This window comes from Mastigoproctus giganteus, chromosome 2 (assembly GCF_048544385.1).
Source record: "Mastigoproctus giganteus isolate SK-2022 chromosome 2, ASM4854438v1, whole genome shotgun sequence".
In the NCBI taxonomy this organism is placed as follows: domain Eukaryota; kingdom Metazoa; phylum Arthropoda; class Arachnida; order Uropygi; family Thelyphonidae; genus Mastigoproctus; species Mastigoproctus giganteus.
The window spans coordinates 119,380,074-119,399,100 of NC_143576.1; the positions used below are offsets into that span (position 1 = coordinate 119,380,074).

The window sequence follows — 19,027 nt, forward strand, 5'->3', positions numbered from 1 at the left end:
CGCATGATGAAATTGCTACTGCTGCTACTTTTGTTCAAGCAAATTAACAGGTGTAAGCAAATACTCACTGTGGGAATCTCAGAATTATGCAAGGAAACTACACCCATGCACAAATCCAAAAGAAAGTTTCAGAGAAACAACAGTGACAACTTTTTAAGGAGGCATCTGCCTTCTGAAGAAGTTGTCGATCTGATGGCTTACTTGGACATTTATGCAGGACTGGTTTATTGATAGTAATGAAAATTGGGACTGGTGCTGGCTGGATAAGAATACCTGTGTGATGAACTGAAGTGCCAGAGTAGGCTGTAGAAAATATGTTCTCCTTCCAAACCAGTTCTGGTTGCTACTTTCTAGGTGGTTTAAGGCTGTTATTCTAGCCAATGTTTGGCCTACTGCATATTAGGTTTTTGTACTAAAATTTTGCATTTTGCAGCTGCTTCAGTCATAGTGTATATGGGGTGATTTCGAAATGGAGTGACAAAATAAAACCGAACAATTATGTTGATTGCCGACAACTGCTCTGTCCATTTCACTTGGTAATTTTGAAACTTACAAGTGTGAAGCTTTCATCCCTCTGAATACCTTGTCTAAGTTGCAGCCAATGGACCAAAGTGTTATTAAGAATTTGAAAATGCACTACCGAAGGTGCATCTGAAAAAAATTAAACTGCGAATAGAAACCAACCAACGTTTAGATTCTGTTATAGATATGTGGATGTGCATATCAGAGTTGGCGAAAGTGTGGAGTCAGAATGTGCGGAAACAATTAAGGATTGTTTTGCAAAAGCAGGTTTTGCTAAAATGCCAATTAACAGTGATGAGAGCGATGAACTTCTACAAGATATTGAGCAATCTTGAGCAGAGTTCCAAGCAAAGTTTGATCAGTGGAGAAATTGTCAAATTTTTAGAAGATGATAATGATGTCATAGAAGCCGAATATTTGATTGACTCCAGCATTTTGGAGCGTATTTAAAGAACTAATGACAATATTGACGATGAGTTGGATGAAAATGAGGGCAATATTAAGCCTTCCAAAACATGAAACATTCACAGCATTTGAAACTTTGCATCGAGGCCTTCTGTTGGAAGAAAATATAACAGAAACTATATTTGAGTGTTTAAACAAATGCAAACATTTTTATGAACAGTGTATGGTACAATCCAGTGTACAACAAAAAATAACCAAATATTTTACAACATAATTCTTCAAGGTGTACTAATATACTGTGTTCATCATGTAAGTAGTAATTTTTTGATATGCATGTATTAATAAATTGCTTATTTTAAAACAATTGAGCAAGAAACTAATTGAGCAAATAAATTTTCTAGCCGACCAGCTAGCCAGGTGGGTAAAGTGCCTGCCTGGCAACCCAAAGGTCGCGGGTTCGAATCCCGCCTCGGGCTTGGATCAAAGTACTGCAAAAACCTTGGGAGGTGGCCACAGAAGCCAATGCACCAACAACTACCAAAAAAAAAAAAAAAATAAAATAAAATAAATTTTCTAACATTTTAGTTAGAAGATTTATTCATTGCCACTTATTTCCCATCTTTTACTATATTTCTGAATTTACAGTATTTTTCACTGTTGAAAAAGTCATATTTCTTTATAACAAAATTTCTGTTTAATGAATTTTTTCAAGGGAATGATCAAATTTGTTATATAGAGGTCTGACTGTATTTCAGTGTGGTCAGATAAATTTTAAAAACAAATTTTCTAGTTGTGATTTCAAATAAAATCTTTAATTGCAGAAATGATGCTCCAGAATCCAGTTTACAACTTCTACAAGCTGAAAATTTTAGTACACCTGATAAAAACCACTTTGCTTGGGTTGAAAATGAACTATCAGTAAGTATTCTGTTTATATGTTTCTTTATGACTACAATGCAAAAAAAAACAGATATATTATTTGAAATCTAGCAAACTGGTAGGCCATAATATAATACAGTACTTGTTGGTCCACTCTCCTTTTCTTCAAACACAGACAAATATAATGGTAATTTAAGTGCAGTGTTCACTTTAGAAACTATTGGTGTCAGCATTTTATATATATAGAAAACACCAAAGATATATCATTAGCATCCAGTGACACTTAATAGGCCTCAAGTGATATTAGTTTCTACAGTGTCTTTTCATAGTGATTATCTGGTACACTTTACTGTAAATATGTTTTGCAAGTCCATTAACTCTTGAGTATTAGAATTAAATACATCTTTTCAAATACTATAACCTAGAAAGGAAAATTACTCTTTTTTTTTTTTTTTAACTCCTTTTTTTAATTTTAGTTTATACTAACCCTTTCTTCTTCACTTGGGTCACTAGATGGTACCGCTCATGCCTCCATGTGGCAGGACTGGTAACTTGGGAGGGAAAGATAATCTCCCAGTGTCAAAAAGAGCACACCATGAGTAAACCAAACTCTAATTTGTCTGAGCTGCCAGATATCCAAACAGAAAACTAGTACCACTGCAGGAACTGCCAAATGCCAGAAAACCAATACTTATTCCAGTCCAACTTTCTTAATCATCCACTCAATTGGTGAAAATGCAATCTGCAAACTCTCACCATTTAGAGTACAAAAGGAATTAATTAGAAAGTTCAGCCGGACTTCTGACCTGTCTTATAGACTTAGGTCAGAGACCTCTAAAGCCCTGTACATTGCAACACAAACTCAAGAAGTCAGTATGCCACTCTCCATACCACTTGAAAACCTCCACTCCCAGGACCAAAGATGCAAAGAAAAACAAATCATACCCCCCCCCCCCAATCACCAGCAGGAAATGGTTACTAAAATGGACACAAGAAAGCCTTTCGTTCAAAAAAAACACAAACAAAGAACCTCAGCAACATGAAAACATTCTGAAAGCCTAACAAGAAATTAATAAATAATAAACACAACAATTCCACTGAATTGTTGTAGTTTCCATGCCACTATTAATGACCTGTACTATCTTATCTCTAAATACACACCAATATGTCTCTGCCTTCAAGAAACTTATTTAAAACCTCAAGATATACCAAAACTGTCTCGGTATAATATCTTTAGAAAAGACAGAACTCATCAAAATACTGCACATGGTGGTGTAGCTGTTTTAGTAAACTGACATGTTCCTACCAAGCATGTCTTATTGAACTCTCCTCTGGAGGCAGTAGCTGCTGACATCCATATTTACAATCTGCTCCTTGCACATTCCACCAAGTTATACCATCAAAAAATGACTTAAATAGTCTCATAGCCCAACTTCCCACACCTTTCCTTATTCTGGGAGATTTCAATGGTCATCACACACTACAGGGTTACAACTACAAAAAAAGGAAAACTAATTGAACAGTGTTTAGATGATAACAACCTTCTTCTAAATGATGGGTCACCTATATACATTCACCTTTCTTATGGAACTAATACTGCAATATACTTGTCCATCTGTTCAGCAGTCCTGTGTCCTGCTCTAAAGTGGAAAATAAACAATGATCCACTGCATAGTGATCATTTTCCGATAATAATTGAATTACTAAACATGCCCTCTTATCATCCTACAAAAATTCCACAGTGGCTCACTGATAAAGCAGATTGGCAGACCTATAAAAAAACTAGATAAATTTGATCCAGAAATAATTTAAGAATCCCCAACTGATGAAGTGTTTGAGTATATCACAAAAACAATATTACATGCAGCAGAAAAAACCATACCAAAATCCCCTTCAGAATTTCTGATACACCCCAAAAATCTGGTGGGGTGACAAGTGGTGTGCAGCTAAAAATAAGAGCAAAGTAAAACCTGGAATATCTTTTGCCAGTCTAACTACAGCTAATTTTATCCAGTATAAACGTGCCAGAGCAAGTTATGTTAGATGCTGTAATAAAAAGGTAGCTTGGATCTGCTTTACTTCAACCATCAGTCAAGAAACCCCTACACGTAAAATTTGGAGAATAATCAGAAAAATGAGTGTAAATATCAGACAACTCCACTGCCTATATGAAATGGATCGGGGACAGAACGGTTTCTGACCATACTCAAATTGCCAATATACTAAGGGAAACTTTTGCCAAAGCATATGCAACAGAAAGTTACACACCAGCCTTCAGAAGATTTAAAACAGATGCAGAAAAACAAAAATTAAACTTTTCATCAAAAGGGAATGAGCACTACAACCTACCATTTACTATCCACGAACTGCGCAGAGCTCTTTCAACGCAGCACTGTAGAAACAGATAATATTCATTCACTATTTGATGATACAGGAACTAAGTGCTGAATCATTGCAGTCACCCTTGATCTGTTCAATAGACTTTACCTAGAAGATATATTCCCTAAACAATGGCATCATGTTACAGTCCTTGCCTTCCTTAAACCAGGTAGAGATCCAACAAACCCCACTTGCTATAGACTCACTGCCTGGAACAGTTGCCTTTGCAAAATTCATGAAAAGATAGTTTACCATCTTTTTTGGTATTCGACAAAACCAATTGCTAGATATACTAGTAAGACTTGAGAACTCCATTGAAATGCATTCCTTAGATCAGAATATCAATAAGACCTATGATTCCATGTGGAAGTATGGAATGCTCTGCAAATCATATCACCATGGACTTTTGGGGTAATCTCCTGATTCAATACGGGACATCCTGTACAAACATACATTTCAGGTCAGATTTAAAACTTTACAGAGCCTTGGGGGACTCCTTCTTCTTGTAGGAGTACTTGGGATAATGATTCCTAAGAACCATATGCTGGGGTGAAAATGGATGCATGTTTCTTGGGGGCCAAAGTTGAAAGCCATTAGTTTGGCCCCCAAGAAACATGCATCCATTTTCACCCCAGCATGTGGTTCTTAGGAATCACATTAGAGCATATTAAATGACTAATGACATCTTGTCAACAAAAACTATATATCATCTGGGCTCTCTCAGCAACTAAGTAGGGAGCTGATTGCCTTACATTGTTACGGTTATATAGAGCTTTAATAAGATTGAAGCTTGACCCTATCCATCATGTTGCAATATGCATTGACCTAGGAGCATATTGCACATCTCCAATACACAAGTTTGTATGTTGAAGTGCATGAAACCCCTCTCTCAATCAGAAGACAACTGCTGACCTGGCTAGCCTGTTGGGTAAAGTGCATGGGAACCCAAAGGTTGTGGGTTTGAATTCTGCCTCGGGCTTGGATCAGAGTAGAAAATGCAAAAACTTTGGGAGGTGCATTATGGCCACAGAAGCCAATATGCCAACAACTAAAAAAAAAAAAAAAAAACCCAACTTATACTGTGCTATGCATATAAAATTAGATCTGTGGCAGAACACCCAAGCTGGCAGGTACTTTTCACACCCAAACACAGCAGGTTATACCATAACTGACCTTTGAGTATGAGAATAAAACACTTTAGAACTTAATCTAACCTTAGAAAATGTGGCAAATACTCTCCCTTGCTCCTTGGAGCATCATTCCACCTTCATAAATGGAATAAATCTACACCACATAGAGAAAATTTCTTGCAACTGTACCATGCAGTAGTGGATCAGTGTCCCAACTTCGCTGCAGTTTTCCCAAACATCATATTAGTTCAGTATATTCTCTTCTGAACTAATAGCAATTCAGGTTGCACTGAAGTAAGAGTCCTCTGATGTTAAAAACAGCAAATTTTCTCAGATTCTTTAAGTGCACTTCAGGCCCCTAAAAATCACCATGAATATCATCCACCCAGTCGTAAAAGAAATAATCACCTCTTTGCATACCTTATCTGAACTTGGGAGTAATACTTCTGCTGGGTCCCAGGACATATGGCAATTCCAGGAAATAAAGGCAACAGTGCTGCCAAATTGGCTAATCTACCACCTGACAACAAGTAGAAAATCCCTCATCAAGACTACAGTCAAATAATCTAGAGAAAATGCATATTGTTAAGTTGAATTTGCCATGATAAATGCCAGTGGCAGTTATCATGGCAAATTCAACTTAACAATAAGCTTCAAAGTATTGAACCAAATTTTGAGCGATGGCCTTCAAGTTTCAGTTCAGTTCGACAACAGGAGGTAATATTAGTTCGTCTGTGAATAGGCCACACTAATATTACTCATGGTTATCTCTTAAGAGGGGAAATTTCCCCCTCCGTGTCATTGCCGTAACTGTGCACTTTCAGTGAAACATATCCTTGTCAAATGTACAAAATATATAAGAGAACACCAGAAACTTTTCACTCATGTCACAACAAAACCTTCTTATACTTGCTTCCTTCTTGGCTGATAAAATAAATGTCTCAAACATCCTTATTTTTCTCAAGATAATTAACGTATATCACCTCCTTTAGATAGTTAAAAATTAATTCTCTAGTCCTAGTTATGAAATTACCTGTAAGAAATAACACACATATATATGTATGGCACACTATGGCCTAGCTGCCAGTGCACCCAAAAAATCCCCAAACAATGAGAGCTAATAGAATTCCAAAAAAAAGTCTGCTCCTTGGTTACCAGGATCATACTTCATGTATTACAGTAGAATTTTGACACTTTCAGGTTCAACAGTGGCTGCCATTGAGTTTGGAACACAGCAATTAAGCCACAATCAGTAGACTAACCACATGCTAATTCCACTGGATGAAATTGGCAAACTTCAAAAAAAAGTCTACAAAATCCAACATCAGAGTTCCAGGTGTCAAGGCCCCAGGTGACGAGCGAGTTCTCTGTGCTATTACTGCGATTTATAGTTATTTTACGTTCTTGACATTAATAAATCTGTTCATCTAATAACAGCTCTTGTTAGAAAAGCACTTGTACAGAGCAAGAAAGGAAAGGCACCTTTCTTTATTTCTCATAGTTTATTACTAATACTTACTACTTTTTGCTTGGTCACACCAGGCACTGCTTCTGCCTCCCTGTGGTGGGACCGGAAACTTTGACAGAACAGTTAATCTGCCAAGGGCCAAAAGGAGCAAATATGGATCTTAATGTATTTCCATCTTTAGAGCCGACAAGCTCTGGGCCAGACACTGAAACCAAACATTACATGTTGCAACCCAAGAGATTTAAAACCAGTTCCTCAGCGACAGATTTTCCTGCATTTATCATAATGCACTCTCTTGCCGATCGGTCCCTCGGTAAGCTGTCTCCGTTTCTTATCTAGAAACACCTGGAAAGTCTTGTAGGATCTCCTAAGACAGTCAAGAGACTGTAATCAGGGGACCTACTAGTGGAGACAATAAACCATGGACATTTGGAGAAACTACTAAAACTAACAAACTTTACACTGGAATTCCAGTAGAGGTTTCTCTCCACGGAACCCTAAATACATCCAAAGGTGTTATATCCAGCTGGGATCTATTGAATATCATCGAGGGGATAATGCAAGAGCTTCAAGATCAAAATGTAATTGCAGTGAAAAGGATTATGACTAAAATAGACAATACACTCACACCTACAAGGAATATTCTCACTTTCAATATGCCAAATCTACCATCATCGATAAAAGCAAGCTATCTACTTTGCCACATTAGACCCTACATTCCTAATCCATTGAGATCTTTTAAGTGCCAAAAGTATGGCCTCTCTCAAATGGCATGCAGAAGAAACCAAGTTTGCCCCAATTGTGGGTCCTCTGATCACACTCAAAGTGTGATCAGATTGCTCAGCAAAAGAAATGACCTGCCCCAACTGTAAAGGCAACCATTCTTCTTATTCAAGGACATGGGACAAATGGAAAACCGAAAAGAAAATTGTCAAATATAAGATTGAAAATAAAGTAAGTTTTCAAGAAGCAAGGAAAGTAATTGCTCCCAGTATGACTAAGTGTACATTTGCCAGTATTGCGCAAAAATATCAATCAGTGGCCACCCAAAATGAGGTTACAGTCCCTTCAATATCTGGATTCAGACTGTTCTCTCTCTCAGCAACAGTCCAATATCTCTAAGCATTTGAACCACCAGGCAAGTAATACTGCACTTACAGTACCAGCTACAGCTCCTTCTCCTCCCCCAGTGATTGCTTCTACATCGAATAATCGAAACTCACATTTAAAAAAGAATATCCAAGAAACATCTATAGATACAATTGACTCTTCCAGACAGGAAGAAATGGACACCAGTTGGCCATTCTTCTTAAAAAAAGACAAACCCAAACCTGGACGTCACAAGCCAGTCACATTAAAAAAAACAGTCAGGTACAGCTACTAAACACCAGTAATGCCTTATATTCTGCAATGGAATTGTAGAGGATTTCGTAGCAACCGTAATGATATTAAAGTCTTAATTAACTGCTACTCTGCCGCCTCCATAGCCAGGTGGGAAGGAGCAGCAGTGCGTAGCACATGCTTCTTGATTAGACTGGGGTTTGAGCCCATCACCACCAAATATGGAGGATGCGGAAAGGTCAAGGGAATGACCACCGCATATTCCCGGAGCAATATGGCCTTAGTTGCTAATGCTCCTAAAAACCAAATAACAAACAAACAACTGCTACTCTCCAGTTGGTTTCTGTCTACAAGAAATCTATCTAACTCCTCAAATTTCCATCAACATAAAGAACTATGCCATCTATCGACAAGATCGTAATACTTCAAATGCCTCCTGTGGGGGCAAAAGATCCCGACCAGGCAAATTGTTTTGCAAACTGAAATTTAAGTTGTTGCCATGCGTATCATAACGCAGATTGTGTTAACACTAGTATCAGTCTATCTCCCAAGTCATACCTTATCTTACCAAAATCTTGAAAACCTGCTTATGCAGTTACCTTCCCCTGTCTGCCTCTGGGGGATTTCAATGGCCATCCTCCCCTTTATTGGAATCAACAAAATTAGATACAAGTGGCAGCCTAATTGAAACCTTTCTGGGTAAGCAAAACCTTACTGTTCTTAATACTGGTGCACCCACTCACAATTACCAACTGGACAAACTTCTGCAATCAATCTATCAATATGCTCCCCGATTCTGTTTCCAATCATAGAATGGTCTGTTATGGGCAATGACCATTTTCCGATTATTTGTGATCTGCTCACTGCACAACCACCATTAGCCAAACCCTACAGGAAATGGAAGTTCTCGAGCAGCAGCGCGTAGCACACTTTTCTTGATTAGACCGGGGTTCGAGCCCGTGACTACCAAATAGGGTGCAGAAGGTCAGGGAATGACCACCACATATCCCGAGAGCAACATGGCCCTAGTTGCTAATGCTCCTAAAAACCAAATAACAACAACAATGGAAGTTCTCTCAAGCCAACTGGGTCAAATTTCAATCATTTGTCACCCTGGATGAGCAGTATATACAAACACAGTCAATAGATGAAGCCACAGATAATATCACTTCACACCTATCTGCAGCTAAATGTTCAATTCCATTGTCAACAGCACCTTAACTATTGGTGGAATGAAGACTGCACAAAAGCAAAGAAGTTAAAAAAATAAAGCATGGAATTTATTTCGTAGATCCCCAACCACAGCTAATCTTATCAACTACAAGACGCTAAGGGCGAAAGCACGTCATTCAAAGGCAAGCCAAGAAGAATTCTTATTCGGTTTGTATCTACCATAAACAGAAATACCAACTCCAGGTTAATATGGAAGAGAATTGGGCAGATTTCCAGGAAATTTTCAACCAACCCTTCACCAATTCTTTCATGGAATGGGCAAGAAATCTCTGCTCCTGAGGACATAGCAAATGCCTTGGGCAAAACCTTTGCTCAAATTTCAGTGGCATCAACTTACTCTAGATTTTCAGAGGATCAAGACTGAATAACAAGCCATCAACTTTTGAACCTCGGTTTTCCTTCTGTATAACCAGCCTCTTCAATATCATGAACTTCTACACGGCATTAAAACAACATGCAACAGTTCTGCTGGGCCAGATGGAATATCTTATATCATGTTACAAAACCTTGGTGATAAAAATTTACAAATACTGCTGGTCTACTATAACTGAATATTTATGGAAAACATGTATCCCAGCTCTTGGCATGACTGGGCTAGCCGGGTGGGTAAAGTGCCAGAAATATGCTAATTTATTGCCAATATATACTGATGGCTCCAAATCACATTCAGCCATTGGAGCAGCAGAAGTATTTCCCACCACAATCATTTCTGCTGCCCTTCCACCTGAGTATAGCAGATTCTGTGCAGAATTTCATGCAATAAAATTAACTTTAGAAAACCTGAATCTCTACCCATCTTTAAAATACATAGTATACACTGACTCTCTGAGCTCAATTACAGCAATACAAAACTTTTCTTACAAGGTTTATCCTACGTTTTCTTACAGGGTTCATCCTACAGTGACCTTTTGCTGGATCCCAGCACATGCAGGGATAAAGGGGAATGAACTTGCTGACAAAACTGCCAAAAATCCGTCAATTATGATTTAACCCTTGCTCCTATTCCAATCTCTGATTATACAAACAACCTGTCTTGCACAGTGGAAAGAGCTATGGCACAGCTAATAATAAACTTTATCAGTTGAAACAGGATCCACAGCTTTGGTGCTCTAGCACCAAAACAGTGCGAAGAGGAGAAGTAGTGCTTGCACGAGCAGGACATACATACCTGACTCTCCTTTATCTACTTACAGGAGTGGATCCTCCTCAATGTCCACACTATTCAGCACATTTAACAGTAAAACACATTCTCATTGACTGCCCTCACTATCATCAGGACAGAACATCCATCCTCCTTTCCCTAACAAATCTTTGAGAACCAAAGACATTAAAACATATTATTGGTGACGATGCAAACATCAATGAATTTTTCTCTTTTTTGAAAAAAATTGGAATCTATCATAAATTCTAAAAGATCTCTCTAATAAAAAATGAAGTGATTATATCTGAAATATGTTTTTTTATCATTTTCCTATGAATAGGCACACTATAGTCCCAGCAGCTCGTGGGTCATTAAACCCCCATAACACACACACTCCAGGTGTCAACACCATTGGGGAGATGCATGCCTTTTCAAAATTTGGGGGTAAGAGTTAAGGTTATACCTAAATTTAGCACAGATATTACTGAATTTTTAGTGATTAACAGATACATATTTCAATTTTATTTTTCTGGTTAACAATTCTGTGCCTAACTTTAAATTACTATTCTCATAGAAGGAATACTGGAGAGTTGTGAAACCCATTTATTTTTCAACATACTTTCTAGCACCATTCACTAGTGTCCCTAATCCACTCAAACCCTTTATTGACTACATCCTTCACAGCATTGCCGAATTTCTGTTGTTTTTGAGATTTGGAAATAGGGTGTATGCTGTGATAGTTCAAATGCTTTGTACCGGTGGCAAGTTTCCCACACTTGAGCGTCAGTTCCTCGTGGAAACATCTCAATAGGTTAGAATAATACTCAGCATTCAGACTCGTTCCAGGAACTCAACCATAATCGCTCCTGGGTGCCATGACATCTGCACTCAAAACTTTTTAGGAAGAGGAGAAGAGGGATGCTTCCACTGTTTTGATTGTTTTTTTGTTTCTGGGTCAAAGTGGTTCACTCTCCAAAACCGAGCTTCAAAATGCTGCACAATTTCATGACTTTCCTGCTTTAGAGTTCTTGAAGAAACCTTCATTCCTATGACATTTACCACAATATTGTGAGCTCACTTGTGGGGAATGTTGTGTCAACATTATCTGTGGTCTTGCATTAATCAGGTCATGACTGGTGTCGACACAGCAACAGGCCTCCCACTGCAGGGTGCATCTTCAACACTCTCGTCTACTTGTAAATGAAGTTACCCAGTGACTGCATAGTGCTTGATTCTCTCAACAGTCACCATCTTTATCACTTTCCACACTTCAACGCCCTCTGTAAAGGAGAAGAATATAATTACAAACTTGAAATTTTCAGTGAACACACAAGTCACAGAACAGATTGGCAATATTGTCGTTCACGAAACCTTTGCAATCTATATTAAGTCAAGAATACTTTTTAACTTCTCCTAGTTTGCATTATTTAGTATTTTATAACAGAACATTTTCCTTTCCCACTTCCTTACTCAATACAGTACCCATTTTAAAATATCATTTGCATTTTAGCAGTAGGATTTTTTACCTAATTGGTTGTGCTGGATTATTTTCACAGCTGCATTAGTATATCCTCATCAATTCAGTGGATTCTTTGAAACTTACAATGTATTTCAAAATCGTGACCATTGGGGGGGGGGGTCAGAGTTTTATATGCTCTTTAAAATAGATTATTCAAAGGCTAAACTGTGGCTCGTGAATAGATTGTCTAATTCAAAAAGACAGCTGAAACTAACTAGAGGCAAACATCATTAGAATGAAGCTATGATAAAAATTTGCTAGTATGCTGCACGTGTCATCTTTGTATTCACTTTCCCAAGAATTGTGTAAATCATGAAGAATTCACATAACTGTAACTTATATGGATGCACATGTTATCCATTTTATTTATGCAGCAGAAAAAATATAAATATACTAATGATCAGAACGTGCATGTTGCAAGCATTAGTATACACAGATGTATAATTAAATCACTGCATGTACACACACACCCATTAGAGAGAATACTTTTTTTTCAAGAAGTGTGCAAAGAAAACTTGAAATATAACAAATTATCCAAAGTAATGTTTAGAAAAATAAAAACTAAGTTCGGTTATTCTCTTCCTGGTGAAGCTCTAGACCAACAATTTTCAAACTGTGCATCGGGATATCCTGGGTAGGCACCATAATTTACCAGGGGCATCGCGGGTGATGTAATAGTTGGTAAGATTTCCATGGCAAATATTAAAAATGTATTAAGAATGATTTTTTTTTTTTTTTTACTATTAGATATCTACTACTATTTGATTTGTATTATTAATGTAAATAATTAAAAAAATATTTGGGGTATTTTTGACAAAGAGAATGCATCATGTTCCTTGGCCGTATTCTTGGGATCTGGTTACTACGAGCATATTAAAAATAAGAAATTGCACAATTATAGATGTTTTGCTTCAAGGAAGGCGTGGGCTCAGAAAGTTTGAGAGCTGCTGGTCCACTGTAACAGTAGAGCCACTGTTAAGAACAAAACTTTTTGACATTTTTGAGGAGGGGAAAGTCTGCAACAGTATCTTTCTTGAATCAGTTCATGTCTAAGAAGCAATCCAAATGGAAATCTGCATACTGGTAAACCAAGTGTGTGGGAGTATTTTAATAAAGAAATATATATTTGGGCAGTGAATTTTAATTTCTAGAGCAGTGCGAACTTTCGAAACAGATTTTTTTGTCAAAAGTTAGTAACCATGTTATTTTGACATCTAGTAATGGCCTGCTTTTTCAGAAATTGCATGTTGACATTAAGAAGTTATATGATATCTAGAAGAAATTAGCACTTTCTGTATTGTATTAATATTTTTTTTTTTTTTTTTTTAGAGTTCAATATAACATTAAATTTGCTTGATTATAGGATCAAATATTATCATGCCAAGTTACACCAAGAAAGTGCAGCAGTGGTTCTAGAGGTCACAATTTAACCTCCCCTTCCATCTCTCCAATTTCTGAATGTGTTCAGATAACACCAGTACCAGGTAAGTAATTTCTAAAAATTATAACCATACATACCTTTCAGAATTTTTCTGCAATATATGTCAACAACAGTAAATTTTATTTAATATCATTAATTTAAAAGTGCTTTGGGAATAAAGATTACTGGGCTGTTCCTTTGTGATTTATAGTGTTTTGCTTGATATGCAAAATTTTGTAATTTCTAATACCTTTTTATTAATAATATGACTGATCAATCCTTTTGACAAGTCATCCATTGTAAAAAGGGCCAATTGAAGTTCTTGAACTGGGAAATCTGGTTGATCTCGGTTGGCTGTAGTGAGTTACTGAATTAAGGAAAGTGTTTATTTTTTTAACATAGCTCGTGGCATCATTACATAACATCTCATATTGTGAATTTCTTCACAATGAGTTGCATATCTCATTATACCTCAAGTAAGTAATGCTTCTCCAGTAGAGAAGACTGTTACGTATTATCACTGGGCACCATCACCCAGATGGCTGTTTCAGGGCTATTTGGACCCTCATTGGTGAGTAGGTTACTGGGAATAAAGATGGTATTGCAGCTGTCTGGTGGGGGTGTCCATTGAAAATAAATAACAATGTCTTCTCTCCTGGAGAAATGTTACTTATTCAAGGTATAATGAGATAGGCAACTTCATGTGAAGGAATTTCAAAGTTAGAATTCACAATATGAGATGTTAATGCACTGGCTGCAGTCTGAAGAACTTTACAGTCATAAATTCTACACATATCTTATGTTTATATATAAATTCTTGTGGCTGGAATTACACTTTTAGTGCTATTCCTTTGCTTAATACAAGTTTTCAAAACAATGTTTATTTGGTATTTTAATTTCTTTGAAAATCTATTAACGGTGGCAATAAAAGCATTTGAAAACTGAGTGCAGTATTTTCCTAAAGTGACCTTTAGACAACTACTGTATATTGTCACATTTGATTAAAAAATAACTCTGTACATGGATGCACTATATGGCTAGTAATAAAATAAAAATTTACCAAGGTCATCAATGCAAGACTTAAGAGAAAACCCTACTCCCTCAATTGAAGAGACTTTTACATATTCCTCCAGTTATAGAACCCAGACTCCTCCGAATGTAGTGAAACCATGAATGTACATAGAAATTGAATCTATCAACGAACTCCATTTTTAATCAAAGGTGACCATGTGCAAGACAAATTAACTAAAATTTTCACTTTATGTTCTCCTAGAATGCAATTAGGTCTGTTGTTTAATACCATCTCTTAAGCATTAAAAAAAAAAAAAAAAAAAATTACATATGTCATTACACTGTTGCATTTTAAGCTTTTAAAATTCATAACTGTTTGCTTGTAACAGTTATGTGAGCTGACTCAGTCATCACTGTGATTTTGTCCCATATTGGGCAAATTACTCAGAAATGCTGCTTTCAGTTTTCTAGTTGTACAGGCACAGATACTAATGCTTTTGCTGTTACTAAGAATACAGTTAATGATAGTAGTCATCTGAGTAACTTTAAACATTAGTTTTCTGATAAGTGTGCTAAGGCTCTTCAAGATAAAAACATTGGCAAATGGCTTATATCCAAATCTCTAGGTTCAATTCCAAATGTAGTGAAACCATGAAATTCATGGTTTCACTACATTTGGAGAGGTCTGGGTTCTATTACTGGAGGAATACCAGATAAAAAAAAAAAAAAAAAAAATTCCGAGTTACCCTGAGAGAGAAAGAGTCAGAAGTAGAAGGGAATCACCAAGAAAGAGAAGAATGATAATATCCAGCTCAGGATCCTGAGTGTGCCAAGCCCATACTCACCAGATGTGAGCCCCAGGGGTTCACTTCTGATAGGACATGAAAAGAAAAGAATCCAAGAGGCTTTAGCATCTGCTCCTCTTTCTTCATGAAATTTGCTAATATTTAGTCAATTACTATCAAGAAATCCATCATTTGCTAACCCTTTCTGAATGGTGGTAGGTTGGGTTTACCATAAAGGTCTAAACAAGCCTTTTTTTTTTTTTTTTTTCCCCCCTTCTTTTTTTTTTTTTTCCTTGGCCTTCTAACTGCTCACATAATGTTAGTGTTCATCACCAAGGTTTGGTTCTTCTTATTATGTGTACCCAACTCACCTGATAGCATTAGCAAATATTCTTGTATTTCTATTTAAGTGCAGTCTCGATGCTTCCAAATTTAATCCCATCTCTCTCCTTTTCCTCTGTGTGTAAAAAGAACAGTTCTACAACGTCATTGCCATACCCTTTTTCTACAATAGAATCACCATCAATGTCAAATGGGTCAGTCATTTTAATTTCTTCAATGGCATCAAACATTACTTAATCTCCTTTTGCTGTATCAGATTGTGCACTTTATAAAACCTTAATTTACAGTTAGACTAATTGATACTCTGAGCAATGTGAAAAAATAAGAAACTTCTTTTCTGGGTCACCACAAATAGTTAGCATTAGGTAGAGGCATATGATGCAAGAAAGCAAGCCTAGTGTCAGCCAAAAAAAAAAAAAAAAAAAAAAAAAAACCTTCCCGTTTCACCCACCATTCACTCCAAAAGTTTGTCTAGTTCAGCCTTGAATTTATTTAAACTGTCAACTTCCACAACTGCAGATGGAAGTTTGTTCCAGCAATCAACCACCTGCTGGCTAATGGCAAATTTCTGCACATCTATTCTGCAAACGTGTCTTTCCTCAATTTGAATTTATGCCCACTCAGGTGCAGAATCTAAGAAAGAGGAAGAATCCCATCAGCCTTGAGCTTGTTCAAACCATTCAAGGCCTTATATACCTCAATCAGATCATCTTGCAGGTGCCTAGTCTCCAGATGCTGCAATTTGCAGAACTTGGTAACAGCAACCCTTTGTTCCTTTCACTAATCTCGCCCCTCTCTGTACTCGTTCCAGCAGTTCTACATCTTTCCTAAAATGAGGCCTCTGGACCTGTATGCAGTAATCAAGGTTTGGCTTGACCATTGTCTTATAAAAGGGAATAATCACCTCCTTATCCCTGCTAGCAAAGTTGCTGTATATCATTGAAAAACCCCCATGCACATTTACCCCCCAAGTCTCTTTCATTCTCCACTACCCTGAGTGTAGTATCGCACAGTTGGTATGTTATTCTGGGGTTACTGCTATCCATATGCAGCACTTTGAAACATGCAAACTTCAGTTGCCACCTGTCAGCCCATCTTCTAAACTTTTCCTGTTGCAGTAGCTTATTGTCATTAACAACCCTACCAACCTTCATATCATCTGCAAACTTGGACATTAAGTCTTAATATACCTTCATCAGTATCATTGATAAATACAGAAAACAACAATGGGCCCAACACAAACCCCTCACTAATAACATTAGTCCATGAAGAGCAGTGTCTGTTGGTTGCCACTCTGTCTTCTCCTGCTCAATCATCTCTTTATCCATAGCAGCAACTTGCACAGTAGTCTTAAATATGCAACAGTATCAAAAGCTTTCCTAAAATCTGGGTGGTTATAAAATAAGTTTCCCTATTCAGGAGACCCTAGTGTCAAAACTGTTAGAGTTAGCACTGTGATAATTGGTGGGTATGGGGAAGTGATTTGTAAAAAAAAAAAAAAAAAAGTTCAAATTTCCTCCACCAGGGGGAAATCGTCACTGCACATATGTAAAAGTTGTCATTTACTTCAAGGCATGCTGCTTGCACAAATGACATCCTGTTAGATAAAAGCAGAAAGGCCAACGTAAACATTATGGCTCTTACAAAAAAGGAACGTGCTCTTTCAGTAAAACTTTTCACCAGAATAATATTTATGCTAATGCAGCACTAGGTAAATATCGGAAACTTAAAGGTTTGCATAAAGGACCTTTGACATCAGTCAGGCTTCGAAAACTAATAAAGAAATTTGAAGTGACCGGGGAGTTAGATGTAATTCCAGGCAGTGGAAGACCATGTATCAGAATGGAGGTACTGGATGAAGGGGCGGTTGCAATGGTCAGAATGCGAAACACTACCAGTCAGTAGTGCCAGAGGTGTGTCAATAGACTTGAACCTTCCTTGGTCTACTGTACGTAAAGTGCTTTGAATAATTTTACGCTGGTTCCCCATACAAGATTCACTTAGTGCAAGAACTAAAGTCTTGTGATCAGCAACAACGAATAGACTTTACGATTTCTGGCTCGTATGGAACTTGATGATACATGGGCTCGAATGATGTGGTCTGATGAGGCACTCTTCATGGGGCTGTAAATGCACAAAACTGCTGAATATGGCGAACTCCTCATCCATCTGCTGTGCATGAAAGACCACTGCAAAGTTCATACGTTACAGTATGGTGTGGATTCACAGCAGTTTATAATCGGACCATTTTTCTTTGAAGAGTCTACACTTCACTCATGGTCCTGTAAGGTGCACGATACTGCGCTCTTCTAAGAGATAACATTATTCCCACTCTGCAAGAAAGGTTGGAGACCGTAGTGTTCATACAAGTTGGTGCTCCTCCCCATGTTGGTCGACAAGTGAAGGAACTGCTCCGTTCATAATTCAGAAATATTGCATAATTTCTAGACTTTCCGCAGTTCTAGCCAGCCCGATCACAGATCTCAATCTCTGTGATTTCTGGCTATGGGGGAAGTGAGAAAGACAGTTTACTGTGGCAGCATACAGACGCTTGTCGATTTGAAAGCAAGCATTAAAAGCATGTAGCCAACATCCCCACTGAGATGCTATGCGAAACTGTGCCACAGATGGTCCTCCTTTTTCAGAATGTCATCTCAAGTGAAGGAAAGCATATATCTCAACATCCCCACGATGCTATGTAAAACTGTGCCGCATGTAGTCCTCTGTTTTCAGAATGTCATCTCAAGTGAAGGAAAGTACATAGAACAATGTCTGTAGACTTCTAAGTTTTGATATTAAAATCTAATCCTAAGTTAAGTATTCCATCTCATGTTTACAGTGCCAATTTTCCCTCTGGTGGCAGAAATTTGAACTAATTTTATTCTTCTACAAATCGCTTCTCCATACCCTAAATGACATACCCACCAATATCTCTAACAGTTTCGACTCTAGGATCTCCTGAATAGGGAAACTTGTTTTATAACCGCCTTGTATGTGATATCAGAATTATTTTTTAAATCCAGTTCCTTTGTGACTACATCATAGTATCCAGTTAGATTGGTCAGACACTTTCCCTTAACAAATCCATGCTGTGTCTGAATTATTACTGCAGTACTTCTTTAACCAGTGATGCCATTATTTTCCTTGGAACATAAGTTAAACTAACAGTTCTGTAATTAGTAATTAGTCATCTCGCCTTTCAATCCCACTTTGTGAATTGGGGATAAATTTTCACTTCTCTTGTCCAAGGATGCCCTCATAATCATGGCTAAGGGCCAGCTTACTTCCTTTACTGCCTGCTTTAATATAACTGGATAGATTCCAGGTGCCTTTCTTATGCCTTCCTCTCAGTTATTACAAAATCATTTCGCTCACTGGTTGCAATAGTGACATAACTCAAAAATCGTAATTCTGAGATAATCGATGAGGAAAATTTGGCTTTTAAAATTAAT

The 19,027-nt window shown here is 37.4% G+C and overlaps 1 protein-coding gene across 2 annotated transcripts in view; it reads left to right on the plus strand.

Annotated features, from left to right (window-relative positions):
• LOC150089524 (protein aurora borealis-like) overlaps positions 1 to 19,027 on the plus strand; it is a 156,740-nt gene that overhangs the window by 125,613 nt on the left and 12,100 nt on the right. For both annotated transcript variants that reach the window (XM_090368644.1, XM_090368645.1), the window contains 2 exons: positions 1,749 to 1,845; positions 13,381 to 13,501. In XM_090368644.1, coding sequence (XP_090224770.1) covers positions 1,749 to 1,845; positions 13,381 to 13,501 — 218 coding nt within the window. The remainder of the gene's footprint in view (positions 1 to 1,748; positions 1,846 to 13,380; positions 13,502 to 19,027) is intronic.